This window comes from Chelonoidis abingdonii, chromosome 4 (genome assembly GCF_003597395.2).
Source record: "Chelonoidis abingdonii isolate Lonesome George chromosome 4, CheloAbing_2.0, whole genome shotgun sequence".
Lineage (NCBI taxonomy): Eukaryota > Metazoa > Chordata > Testudines > Testudinidae > Chelonoidis > Chelonoidis abingdonii.
Window position 1 is genome coordinate 10,095,566 of NC_133772.1, and position 13,814 is coordinate 10,109,379.

Below are 13,814 nucleotides of genomic sequence, written 5' to 3' on the forward strand. Positions count from 1 at the left end.
AATGAAATTAATACAAGCCCAACTTTTTCACTGCATCTCCCTCAGGCAGTAAAGTATTTGCAAAATGTTTCAGCAAGACACTGGAATCTCATTCTTGTAAGGGGTCCCAATTTTCCAGCATTCTGAATGCAGGCCAATTCCTTCCCTCACTTACACCATGCAATCCTAGGATAAAGTCAAAATAAGAGCAATGGGGTAAGCAGGCGAAGGCAGAATTGGTCCCACTGGAACCATCGTCCTTCTCACAGATATTTCCTATTATTATCCTCTAGCGTCTCAGAAGTGTGACTTGTACGACACTGACTTGTCAATGGCCAGCACTGTGCCTAATGAAAGTGCAGAAGATAATCACGTGCAAACCCTGATTTCTTGGGGCTTTTCAGAGATCATTCAGCAATCACTTTCTTGTATGCAGAATCAGATGGCACCTTCCAAAACCGCCCAGAAGTCATTAACCAGCTGGACAGAAGGATCATCAAAATGTGTGTGTTCATGAAAACACTGGTAACTGTGTAAAGAGGCTCCTGAGAGTCACTGCACGTTAGGTGCTGTTTCCATTTCATTTTCATTCTGCACCATTGTTTACTATTGATGTAATTGCTGCTGCCATATCACATAATATTTCTGTTCCCCAGAGCATCCTCGGCCCTGGCACGTAATCTCTTCCTGAATGTGCCACATGTATCTTTATCCATTGTGGATGCAATCAAGCACTTTTGATGCTTTAATATTATAATGTTTAAATTCCCACTGAATGATTTTGCTTCTCAGCTTCCCATTTATATAGCTAGCTATTCTAAGTCTGACAGACAAAAGTTTTCATGCTCCCAGGGAGGCGTAAAGATCTCAATGTCTCTGCAGCTAAACCTTCTTTCTGTGACAGTTCCCTTCTCCCCTGCTGCTGCTGCTGCTGCTGGGAACAAATTCTACCGCAAAAGTATTATCTAGGTAGGGAGCATCCAGCCAGCCCTTCCCTTAGCAAACAGACAGTTTTCCCTGTTCATAGAAAGGTCTGTTCTGGCATCCAGTCTTGGTGCAACACCCATTCCTGACAGCACGAGTTAGGTGCAAGTATCTAAAGCAGATAGGACCAGAGAGAGAGGGTTCACTTAGTCTCGTGACACTCCCCGGTCCTGTGTTTCACTCACAGCTGGGAGCAGGCACTTTTCCTTTCTGTATGCTTTACCAAGTTCCTATGGAATTAACTGACTGGTTTTTCAGGGGAAACTGCTATCTGTCATTTGAATATGCCTGCAATGAAAATTCCTGTGAGCTGCACCACCTGCGCCATGAAGAAAGAGTTCTGAACTAGCCCTGGACAAGCTTCAGTGACTTACCCGCTTATTAACCTAATGACAAGAAGCCACATCCATTACAAATGGCCCAGTCCTTCACTCACACACTTCAACAGCAGTAGGATCTGCCCCAGAATAAAGGCCTCACAAACTTTCTGCCCTTCAGTGGATTGATTTGAAAAATACTCTTCAGCCCCTACCCTTTCTTTTCAAAAAGGAAAAGATCCTTTGCAGAGATTAAAATGAATTTAATATTTCACAGTCTGGTATTTACATCGCATCTGAGGCAGGGATTACATACCCCGCTACAAAAACATTCCAGTAACAACTCCAGCAGGTTGTACAGTTGTAGCATAGACACCAGGCTGCTGCAAAACAGAACAGAGCCAGGCTGCGTTTGAAAATTGCTGCTGTTTGCTCTTTGCCTAGAACTTCCCACACCACTGCCTCCTATTACTCCTGGAATCCATGTCATTTCCGCACCAGGTTTTCGCGTCAGTCATATGTTCCCTTTGGGTTACACTTTGCATTGTAGGCAACCAATGATCATACAGGTATTTTCACTTCCAAGGCTTAAATCCATTGGGCCTTCCTGAGTCAAGAGAACCATAATGGTACCAACATCTAGGGGTGTAACACAGCGAGGGTTGGATATGAAAGACTTTTTAGGGAAGAGTAACAAGGTTTCCATTGAGGAGGCATCTGTTACTTTCACTACTACTGTCGGATTAAGTAGGTTCTAACTATTCCCTTCCCCAGCAAACCAACGTGTACAACAGGCTTCTGTGATTGTTGGAGCTGGGACTCCCAAAGGAGCAAAAGGTGGGGGTTAAGTACCATTGCAATTCTCCTTTAGGAGCCCAAAGCCCAGTCCTACTCCACTGACTTCAATGGCAATTTCTCCACTGACTTCTGGGGTGGGGACGGAGATTAGTCCCCCAGACCAAAGAGTTTTCCCTTCTGATGTTTGCAGCTGGGAGAAAGGGGTTAGATGGGGCTCCTCCCGCATATATTGTAGCAAATTTGGAACAATAGTTTATCCTGGGAAGGGATCTGAGCTCATTGCAGTAGCCTGGTAGGTTTTTCTCTCTTTTGAATTAATGAAGCTAAGCCATTTCAGTCTCTCTCTGGATAACAAAGTAAACTGCACCAGGCACAACAAGACCAAACAGAGAGAAATTTGCTCCCCCCCTGCATTAATCTGAAATGCTGTTGCAAACATGAGCAGTAATTTGGCTCCTATGACCTGGATCACAGCGCTCAGATTTGGAACTAAAAGCCTGATCAGTGCAATTAACGAGCAAGGAAAAACCAGCCTCGCTTCTGACGTCAGGTGTCTTCAGCAAAGCATCAGATGTTTCAGTCTGCACTGTCATTTCTGCTAAACAGTAGGCCAGATTCTGATCTCAGTCACCCTGAGACAAAGACAGAGCATCTCCCCATGGACTTCAGTGGAGTTACTCCAGTTTTATGCCAATGGAAGACAGATCGGAATCTGACCCCTGTCTGCAGGAACTCTTCCCGGAAACTGGTCTTCATTAAAAAACAATGAAACAAAGATGGGGAAGATTTAGACATTGATTTCTAAAACCCTGACAATGACACCTATTCAAGACCTTGGGGGAAAATATGGTTCTCCTGGCAATTATTTTATCCTATCTGAATATGTGGCAGGAAACGAAGGAAGCCATTTTTTCTCTTTGTAATTGTCAATACAGTCTACCTGACTCAAGAATTTCTTGGCATGTGCACCCCTGATGCAGAGGGAAAACATGGAGTGAAAGGAAGTCTTGCAACTGCATTCAGTACCCATTACCATTGCCTCAATAGCAATCGCTGCTTCAATACCGCAGAGGTGGCATTAACCAGTAGCTAGCATGGTTTTTCACTTCCAAAAGGGAGGTTTCCCAGTATTCCAGGCCAGAGGAGTGCATCCGTCCCCTTCTCTGTAATCCTCAGTGCCACTCCAAGGAGTGAGCATGAGTCCGCTGTCAGATGCACTGTAGTCAGAACCATAAAGTGCTTAGAGGGACAGCCATCCTATCCCAAAACTGCTGCGTTCCTGCCGCCACCAGAAAGTCCCGTTCACGGCTCTGCAGAACATGACAGGAACTTCCTGCAGCTGAACGAACATAAGATTGTGCCATTTCGCAATGCTGGCCGTCACAATGCAGACGCCTGCCAGAGAAACCCTCAGGAAAGAGTTCCACAGCAACTACCGGGTGACCTGTGAACAAAGGACAAGAGCACGTCACACCAGAGCCTGGCAACCTATTGACCAGCGAGGCAGGGCCAGGGGCAGCTCTAGACATTTCGCCGCCTCAAGCAGGGCAGCTCTCTGCTGGTCGCTGGGAGGGCGGCAGACGGCTCCGATATACCTCCCGCAGGCGTACCGGAGCCGCAGGACCAGCGGACCCTCCGCAGGGACGCCTGCAGGAGGTCCACCGGAGCCGCCTGCCACCCTACCGGTGACCGGCAGAGCACCCCCCACGGCATGCCGCCCCTGGGCAAGGCTAGATTTGGGTGTTCTCCTAAAATTGAAGCGAACTCATATTGTTTTCCAGACCTACTGACTTTTAATTGCTTCCTGCATTCCCTAATGTACAACACTGAGAAGGGATTTGGAAGAAGGCAAGATTTTGTTTCTTTGTGTTCCCTTGCCGGTCTGTATCTGCCCAAGGGCTCTGATACATAGATGTGAGCTCTTTGCTGCATATTGTTCGGTATCTAGCACAGGGTGGGACCGGTCCTTGATTCTACCACACTATTGATAACAATAAAGTCTCAGAGCCATAGTGTTGGGAGAAGGAGGCAAAACTTAAAACCTAAGCTGCGAAGGGCTGGAGTCATTGCCTGTGCTAAGAAACAGCACCAGGAGATTTTCCAAGGGTGGTTTCCTCCATATTTTCCTCGGGATCTGATTCTCCATTGTCTAGTGTAGCCACTGGCCCCAGGGCAGAAGGGTGTCAAACACCATGGTTCTGATTTGGAAGCACCACACGCTGCTGCCAGTGACTACACAGTGCTGGGCCAGGCCCAGGCTGTTTTCACGCGCAGGGTGCAATCACAGTGGGAGGTGTGAGGGGCTCCTGCCCTCACCCCTGTAGCCCTGCTGGAGCTGGTAGGACCACGTGGGTGTAACTCATGGAACCATTAGACCTCAAGTGTCGTATCTGAATCTCCCCAAGTTCACACTAGCAGGGTTTCAGTCCCTCTCTGCACTCATTTTGCAAAGATTTCATTGGCAACACAAGGTGCAGCGCAATGGGGAATGGGTCACTCCTGATTGACATTGGTGTGCGTTGGGGGTACCTCCACTAAAGATGACACTTACACTGGTGTAAAGGCAGTTTAAAAGCAGAATCAGGCCCACTGCACTGTACTGAAATGGCAGATCCAAAAGGTCGCTCTGTAGAGGGAGTTCTGCCTAGTTGTCATAGCATAGACTGGGGCTCAAGAATCCTGAGCTCTATTTCCAGCTCTAACTCGCTGCATGGCCTTAGGTGAGTCACTTCCCCTCTGCCTGACTCAGTTCCCCAACTGTAACCAAGAGGTAACAACCCCACTGCACAGGAACGGCCTGCAGCCTATTCAGTTCTTGTTGGTGGCAACAGAATAACAATCTAAATGCAACTCTTGCACCATGCAATCTGGAAAGGAAGATGCAGCCTGCACAAGCCCCTTAGACAGACTGTAGGGACATGGATGTGCCTGAGAGTGTCACATGTATGTGTATTTCAGAGAGAAAAAAGAAGTATTTAAAAATTGTCTTCCAGCTTTTTAAATGTTAGGTTATACTAGTGACCATGGATAGTTTTACAAACTTCAGATGTTCATATCCTATTTACCATAACAATGTCCTTTCTTACTGATTTCATAGTAGGTCTAGAGATTTCTCTCCAGGCACCCATGAGAGGTGTAGATGCATTTGAAATATTGCTATTTAAATTCCATTCCTACTCACTTGTGCATGCCAAGAACCAGGCATGTTCAGCAGGAACAATTCAGCAAATCCATTGCAAAATGGAAGATCAAACTGGAAGCATTAACAAAACAAACAAACAAAACAGGATAATTTGGTGCACAGCACAGACGCACAGTTACAGGGGCGAAATGTGCTTATTACTCAACTAGCCAGCTGCTAATACAGCACCAGTTAAACCCAAACATTCAAAGAGGAATGGAGAGAAGAGAAAGAAGCAGGGGAGCTGGTTTAAATGATGCAGAGAGAGGAAGGGAGAGTGAGTGATTTTTCCAATAGAACTGTTCAGACATTTTTCATCAAAACAATTTTTGATTAAAACTGGCCTTTGTGTCTAAATCAAAATGTTTCTAAAAATGTGTTTAGAAGGAGGAGAAAAAGGAAAGTAAAGGTGGAGACTAAGAACGGGAGGTCAGGCTCAGTGGGAGTAGAGCCTCCTAGCCTGTGGTAGGCCAAGCAGTTGTAAAGCCTGTATATAGCTGAAAACTGATAGTGGGAAACTGATCATGAATAAAGAACATGGGTGTTGCACCAGACTAAAATGTCCCTGATTCACAGAGGAGAGGGGCTTCGGAGGGGAGCAGCATTGGTACCCCGTTACAGGGTGGCAGCATATTTTCAGTGCTGCCAACTCCAGCAATTTTTTCATGAATCTGGTGATATTTAATGTTTTCCTTAATGCCCCAGGTCCTGGAGTCATGTGATTATGAGAAAGTCTTAGCTTTCATTTATTTAAAAAAGAAAAATAAGTTTCTAGCTTTCCTGGTTGCAGAGAAAAGTTTGCAAATGTTTCCCTTTAAATATTCAGAAATCAGATGGCAAATAAAAATAACCCAACATTTATTATTTTTTAATTCTTATAATTTTTAAACCAATGCCATGATTTTTGGGAGTCTGTCCCATGAGTTCTGACCACTCAGTGTCAATGATACTGTATTTTGCAGGGGTCAGTTATATAGAGTTTTAACAGGCAAATCCCCTCCCTGCTGAAAAATAATTTGTGACAAAGTTCTCCAGAGGAATGAGAACTCCCTCTTCGCACTCGGGGATGAACTTGACAACATCACACTCTCCTCTCATTTATCTGTAGTTTGAAATTATTTACCAAATGGGTTCCCTGAAGAATACTTGCTCTGGAGATTGTTTGCTAATGGAAATGGTCAAACTGCCGTGAGCAAGCAATCCAACACATCCAGCTGATTTTCCTGCTCGTGAACGGTGACTGAACAGACTTGAATAGATGCAAACATATTCAATAGTTGCAATTATTTAACAGGATGTTTGATGCAGATTTTCCCTGCGGATTGTTTATGCACACTCTGCTTTGGCTGCTGCTTCCAGTCTTGACACGTTGTAATTTGCTATTCATGTGGAGTGGCAGGAGCGTGCCCAGAACTTTCTGAAAACCAGGCCTCTTTAAGCAGTCTCAAGAGGAGCACCAAAAAACACTGGGTGCTTTGGAAAATGCCATCTCCAGGTTGCAGCTAGTTCAGAGGGAAGGGCAGAAGAAACCAAAGTGCATCTTCGGAGGAGTACCATAAATAGCTTTGTCCCCTGGCAGAGCATCAACACTGCTGCTCGGGGAGACACCTGAACTGCAGCAGCTCCAGCACCCTTCACAACTGAACTGTCCCTTACAAGAACTTGGAGCCATTGTGCTGACGTCAAATTAAGATAATGATGGGCAGGGGGGGATTAAATAAGCAATATAAATGGGGGAAATGAGAAGGGTCTGGAAATACAGCTGCAATCGCTTATCAGTATTTGATGCCTGTGCCAGAGGAGGCAGCTCTGACATTCATAAAAACAGTTTAGCACGAAAGTGCAATTTGTGGAGGAAAATAATAATAATAAATAAATCCCTGCCTCACTTTTTTGGAAGGATAATTATACTCAACTGTATGAACAATGATTACAAAATTATGCAACTGATTAACCATGACATACATGTAATTACTAATGAGTTTGATAAAATTTTAATTATACCTTGTTCTCCAGGGCATTCAGCAAGCCATGAAAATAATAATCATGTAGTTCTCTGTCACAGATGATTGCTCCGGCTGGGAGAGCACTGCCATCCAAGAAAGCCTTTGCCTGAATCACACTGCTTTGGCAGAAGGCAGGCGATGAGGAATCTGCTGCTCCAGAGAACAACTTGGGGAATCTAGCACCTCACTGCAACACCAGGATAGACTGCACTGCAAACCAGTCCTTTGTTAGCCAAGGACTAGTCTAGGAACTGCTCTGATATCTTCCCCAAGAAAATCCATCCACAGCTTCTACCTGGTGGCATCAGGGAACCACCTAACAAAACCCACCAAAGGAGTTAAACTCAGAACAAAACCCAGGGCACTAACATGACATTCGCCACCGTCACGTTGTTCATGAGGCTTGTGTGTCACAGCCCTGGCCCCACCCTGTGTCCGGCAGGTCTATTTAGATGGTAAGCTCTCCACACGAGGCACTGTCTGCTATGCTGGGTTGGTGTGTGGCACAGGGCTCCATTCTTGGTTGGGGTTCGGGAATTACCATAATCAGCGTGAAAGACAAAGAGATGTAAAAACTCTGGACAAGGCACCTCGCTTCTCTTCCTGCACCTGAGCACTGTGGAGGGACATTCATGGGCTGTGAGAAGAAGGGACTAAGCACACTGACATGAGGGAAAGGTGGAAGCTCCTCACACCAACGCAGTCAAAGCACTTGGGTTCTGCTCCGTAAATCCTGCCAGCCCTTCCTGTCCTGAGCCCCTGCTCAGCTCTGCCAATGCCCCATGCTCCAGATGGCTCACTCCATTTCCTGTGGCAAACATCTGGCTCCAAACAGCACTGCACACATACCTTGGTCGTCTTGACTTTGTTGCCAGTACTGCAGCTCCATCCTGACAAGTCTGGCAGCACCTTACACTCCTCCCCTTCTAGACATGGCTCCATCTGACACCACCACTTCTGGAGGACTATGGAGGCTGAAAGGAGAGAGGGCCAGTGAGGAACAGAGCAGATACAGGCAGTGTGCCTACAGCTGGGCTGGATGTGGGGAGAGATGAAGGCAGGGTGGGGAGTTCGTATTTACTATTAGAGATGGCCAGCATTTCATTAGCACGAAGCTAGTTTATGGAGCAGATAACGGCTTTTTGCACATGATGGAAAGTTTTCAAATTGTTCGTCAACATTGAATCAAAAATTTGGGGATCTGTTTAATTCCTCCTCCCACTCCCTGCCCCCACCTTCTCCAGTGATAAAAAAAAAAGGAGAGAAGGGAGAAAAATCAAACCAAAAAAGGAAAGCTGATACTACTTCTTTCAATTCAAGTCCAACTGAAACACATTTTTTCATTTTGCTTTGATGAAAAATCAAAAAATTCTATGAAAATTAAAAAAAACATTTTTGATCATTTTTGCACCATTTTCTGGAATCCCTGTTTATTTATGTTCCATCGAAATCAAACCACTTTGTGAAATTGGGTCGATTTGACCAGACTTTTGTTTAGAAATGGAAAAAAGTTCCAACAATGTTGGAATGTCCCGTTTCGACATTTTCTGAACAAAACATTTCCACTTTTTATTTTGAATTTTTTAAATGTTGTATTATATATTATAATGTTTGTATGATATAATATATAATTGTACAAACACTATGTATATAAATATAAAATACTATCATGGGGCATGGCTGCCCCCCAGCACACCTTACTGGCCAAAGGTGGCATTGCCAGCACTTTCTGCCTCAATTTCCTTCCCTGAGGTGGGTCTCTTTGGCTCTCCATACACGCCTCTGTGCTGGAGATTTGGCTTAATCCCCTGCCAAGTTGCCAAGTCACAAACAAATGTAACCCCTTCTAGGGCAGCAAATGGCCAAACTAAAAAGTCCCAACAAACAAAAAGATTCTTCTGCCCTTCAACTCTCCCTCTGGGTCCTGTCCCCAGCTCCTTTTTGGATCTGGGATAAAGCACTCGCCCCCAGGATGGTTCTCCTTATGGTTCCACGCCAGACTGATCTCTCTCAGTCCTTTTTCAAGGCCCACCTGTCCATTAAGTTAGGTTCACATCTTCAGCTGGGACACAATGAATTAATGATGGCACAGTTGTGGCTTACAGAGGCCAGTAATGCAACGCAAAACATTTTGTGAGTCTAAATTGAGATGAAACATTTAGAAGGAAGCAAAATGGACACAAAGTTTGGAATTTACCCCGTGGGGAATTTGGGGGTTTTCACTCCCATCAGAACGAAGCCTGATTTTGGAATCTTTAAATGTTTCCCGAAATGGCACGTTCCCCCTCTGCACAGCTCTAGTCCCATGTGCTCCCAGTTAAAGTGCTAGGGCGTGAGACTCCGTTGTCGCCGTGTGCTGGGGTGTCCTGGCAGCCGCAAGCACACCTGGGTGAGCGTCGTGTGGCCGTTTCTCTCCTGAGGTGGCAGTTCAGGACTGTGCCATAGAGCCCCTCCTGAGGCCACCATGAGAACAGGGACAAGCAAATGAATAGAGACGGGGCCCCCACATGCATTTGACTTGCCCAGGAATCATTAGGCACAGAGTAGCCATTGTCAACTGTCCCAGCCCACAGCAAGCCGGCATCACCCAAGGACAGAAGGCATGCAAAAGCCCGTCATCACAGTAACCTAAAGTTCAGCAACAGTGTGGTCTAAATTGAGGAATATTCATAATTTGAACCCCTCAGAGGCCAGAGAGGAGGCGCCCAATGAAACGGTGCCAGAACCATATTAACAGGGAGGTCTTTAGGAATCAGGGATTCGACAGGAAACACCGGGCTGGCACGAGGCATACGGAGAGGCGTTTAACCGTGCTGAGCCACTGCTAGGTCTTTTCCAATTTGTTTCTGAAGATGAAAGGCTTGTTAACGGTGGCAAACACAGAGCAATCTTAGCCCTCCTTGCAAATCTAACAGTGTCCTGCCTCGCTGCTGTTCCACCAAGACCCCTCAGCATCTTTCATTCCCACAGCGGACCCCTTTTATGTGCATTCTGTCCCCGGCTGCCTGGCTGTTCCTGGTCACTGCCCACTGCACCTGCGCCACATTTTAATGCCGAGCAGAAGATGACTCGCTTCCTTTTTAACCTGCCTGTCTTTCTTTTGGTGCATTGTGGGGTTCCCAGCACCAGGTGTGTGTGTGAGTGTGTGTGTGCGTGCCCAGTGGGGGGGGTGTCCCTCACATTCTGTCCTTCTATTCTTGCCCCTGGGAAAGCTGTGCCAAAGCGAGAGCTGGGAGAGAAAAGCACTTGGAAGGCCTAGAGGCAGGCCCTGGAGAACTGCTGTGGTGGCAGCTGAGTGGGATGGGAGGGGCTGGCAGTGGACTGGATGAGTAACACTAAGGGTGTGGCTACACTTAGAGCTGCACAGTGCTCCCGCGGCAGCGCTTTGAAGTGTGAGTGTGGTCGCAGCGCCAGCGCTGGGAGAGAGCTCTCCCAGTGCTGCGCGTACTCCACCTTCCCGTGGGGATTACCTTGCAGTGCTGGGAGCCGCGCTCCCAGTGCTGGGGCACTGTTTACACTGGCGCTTTGCAGCGCTGTAACTTGCTGCGTTCGGGGGGGTGTTTTTTCACACCCCTGAGCGAGAAAGTTGCAGCGCTGTAAAGCACCAGTGTAGCCAAGCCCTAAGAAGGCTGTGAGAGTTTAGGCACCTGAGACCATCTTGCAGGTGAGCCGAGCAGGAATTGGCGTCCATCTCAATGACACGAGAGCAAATGGAACCAGAGCCCTAGCCAAGAATATCCATGGTGGTTAGTGGTGTCGTGTGTCTAGAGGGTCTGACCTGTGAAATCAGGACCCTTTATGGAGTCTCAGTTTGGGCTCCCAAAATGAGCTCCTAAATCACTCGTCACTTCTTGGTCCCACTTCCCTAGGTTAGTTCTCAAATGGCTTCACTCAGAGCTCTGCTTTGCCCAGCGAGCTCAGTGTCTCAACACAGGAGCTGTTCCTAATTAGCGCTGTCTGGCTGAAAACTGCTGCGAGGCACAGTGCCAGCAGGCCTCCTTGTGAGGATCCAGCCTGGTGTATGGCTTTAAAAACAGTCATGAACACAGAACAGTATCTGGAAACAACTTTCGAACACATCCATCCCTGTCGTGCGGGCAGGGCCGTCACAGTCAGTGTAACACAGGCACGGACAGGTCCTTGGTGCTCTCATCAGGCTGGGCAAACATGGAACAGCTCCAAAGCACAGATGGGGAGGCAGGGCTAGGTTCTGCTTCTGGCCCTACCACTGAGACCTTGGGCAAAGAATTTCTCTGCCCCCTCAGCTCCCCATTCTAAAAGAGGGAGATGACGACACTCACCTCCTCCCAGCTGGAGGCATCATGAATGAAAGCGAGAGCGCCTGCGACAGATGGCACTAGACCAGTGCCAACTCGTTCTGTCTAGACTGCTGCACTTTGGGGAGGTTCGGGGTTATTTTAATTGTATTTTTAGGCAATCTCAGGAGGACCTAGAGTGTATGTACGGAGGGGTGCCCTGCTCAGTGTTTGTAGAAGTTCTAATGAAATAACTCAGGGATAACTACATTTTCCTGCTCATGTGGCAAGAGACTGGCACACCCAGGGCACGAAAGCCGTCTCTGACACTTCTGCTTATCAGGCACTTTGCAGAGACTGATTGCAGTGGGAGAACTCACCAGTTCAGTACGTTTGGATTGGGAATATTTTTTTAAAAACATTCAGTGTTACAGATGTATGAAAAAGTCCCCACTGCTGGCAAAGTGCGAGAGAATAACTCCATCCTCAGAGGCTGGAGGGCAGAAGGCTTGAGGTGGCAAAATGCCTAGAGCCGCCCCTGCTGGAGGGGATGTTTTCTCCTCATCTTTCCCAGCAAAACCAGAAAGCGATTACTCATCTGTGAAAGGCGCCGTGTACTCACCATCCACACAGGAGGGAGCCGCGCGAGTCGTCCCCGCCACCTGCCCCGGGAAGCAGGAGCATTTCACTGTCTGGGAGCGCTCTTCGATCTTGTTCTTATTGCAGCATCTGTGGGCGGCGATGACTTCGCATGTGCCAGGCTCTATGTGCACTGTGGGGAGGCAAACAACCACACCTGACCCGGAGCTGCGTGGCCAGACTCTAGCCTGAGCAGGCTCCAGCGGAGCAATGAGAAAGGCCTCTCCGCTAGAAACAGATTGAGAAGCCCCATGAGCTGCACCAACACCAGACAGACCACACAGGCGCCAGGCTTGGGGGATCCTTCCTAACGGGAATCGTCACAGACCTTCCACCATCTTGCCCTCAGTCCCCTGTGTAACAGGGCAACGTTCTTCCTCATCGCAGAACGCGTGGCATGGAGACGTGCAAGGAGCTGGCATGAGTTCCAGATGTCTCAGACAGAGGAGGGGACCCCGTTAGCTCAGCAGGGCAGCCTGGCACTCAGGGTGCTGACTGAGTGCTGACGGCTTGGGATGGTCAGCTAGAACTGCAGGACCTGGTATGTTCTGCCATCATGTTCTCTCCCTCACCAGGGTTTGCGCTCTGGCTCCAGTAAGATGCTGGTGACACTGGCACACACAGAGCCAATCCAGCCACTGGCTCTCAGACCGCACCAGTGCATTAAGTCCACAACATTGTCCCAACAGCAGTGAGCAGGTGCAGTGGGAAGCTCAGGGAAAGACAGGACGTAGGGTACCCTGCCGTCGCTAGCTAGCCCACTCCAGCGGCTGCTCAGTAAGAGCCAGCAGCACAAAGGCCAATGGGAGTTTCACCATCTCCCCAGCAGGAGAGCACCACTCCATGGCTGCAAGTGATTAATGCAATATTTCCAAGGCAGGGTGCCTGCTGGAAGATTGGACATCTAGCCAGGTGCTGCTGCTGAAGGAGTCCAAACCAGGCCTCAAGGCTGCTAAGCCCCTCCTGGTGGCTGTGTCCAATGGCTCCCCAGCCTATCTCTAAGAAGGAAGACCATTGGCCCTGGCTTAGTCTCATCATACTGCTCAGAGTTCTATTTACTCCTAATCACCTGCCCTGGTGAGTAGAATGAATAGCCTCTCCCCATGACAGAGGGAAGGGCTTTACTGAAATTAGTTAGTTGGTTAGTTAATTGGAACTGAACATGAGATGCAGACTTGATATGAGACCACAGAGAGAGGACGATGCCTCTCAGTGCCTGTGGCTTCAGTCAAAACACCATCAGCTCCAGCCCTGAATGTTACAACCAAAGGAATGCTCATTCCTGGCACCGTGTATCAGTGTGCAATCTGACATGAGTTCCAGCCATGGGTGTGTCTTAACTTCACAGCAACGCTGCAATTTTTTCCTGATCAGCAGAAAGGGAGACTGTTGTTCTGCTGCTCTTTGCTCCCCATTAAAATATTAAGAACGAAGGAAAACGAATGCACTGGCTTATCACCTCTGGGATCCCGGCTTAGAATCTAGTTAGCATCACAAATCAATGCATTTCACTGGGTCATGGCCCACACAGCCACCATACAAATTAGCCAACTAGGTCTGGATAGACTTTGATCCCATGACCTGAGAGTGAGTGATTCCTGAAGGTCTTGTTTAATGAGAACTGAAAGAAGTGACTGCAGTGCCACACTCTGTG

General features: G+C 47.7%; 1 protein-coding gene across 1 annotated transcript in view; it reads right to left on the reverse strand.

The window, feature by feature from the left end:
- Nucleotides 1-2,623: 2,623 nt before the first annotated feature.
- Nucleotides 2,624-13,814, reverse strand: part of TAFA3 (TAFA chemokine like family member 3) — a 70,167-nt gene continuing 58,976 nt past the window's right edge. The window contains exons 4-6 of the mRNA XM_032802560.2: nucleotides 12,144-12,293; nucleotides 8,115-8,239; nucleotides 2,624-3,522 (exon numbers count right to left, since the gene is read on the reverse strand). Coding sequence (XP_032658451.1) covers nucleotides 3,511-3,522; nucleotides 8,115-8,239; nucleotides 12,144-12,293 — 287 coding nt within the window. The 3' untranslated portion in view covers nucleotides 2,624-3,510. The remainder of the gene's footprint in view (nucleotides 3,523-8,114; nucleotides 8,240-12,143; nucleotides 12,294-13,814) is intronic.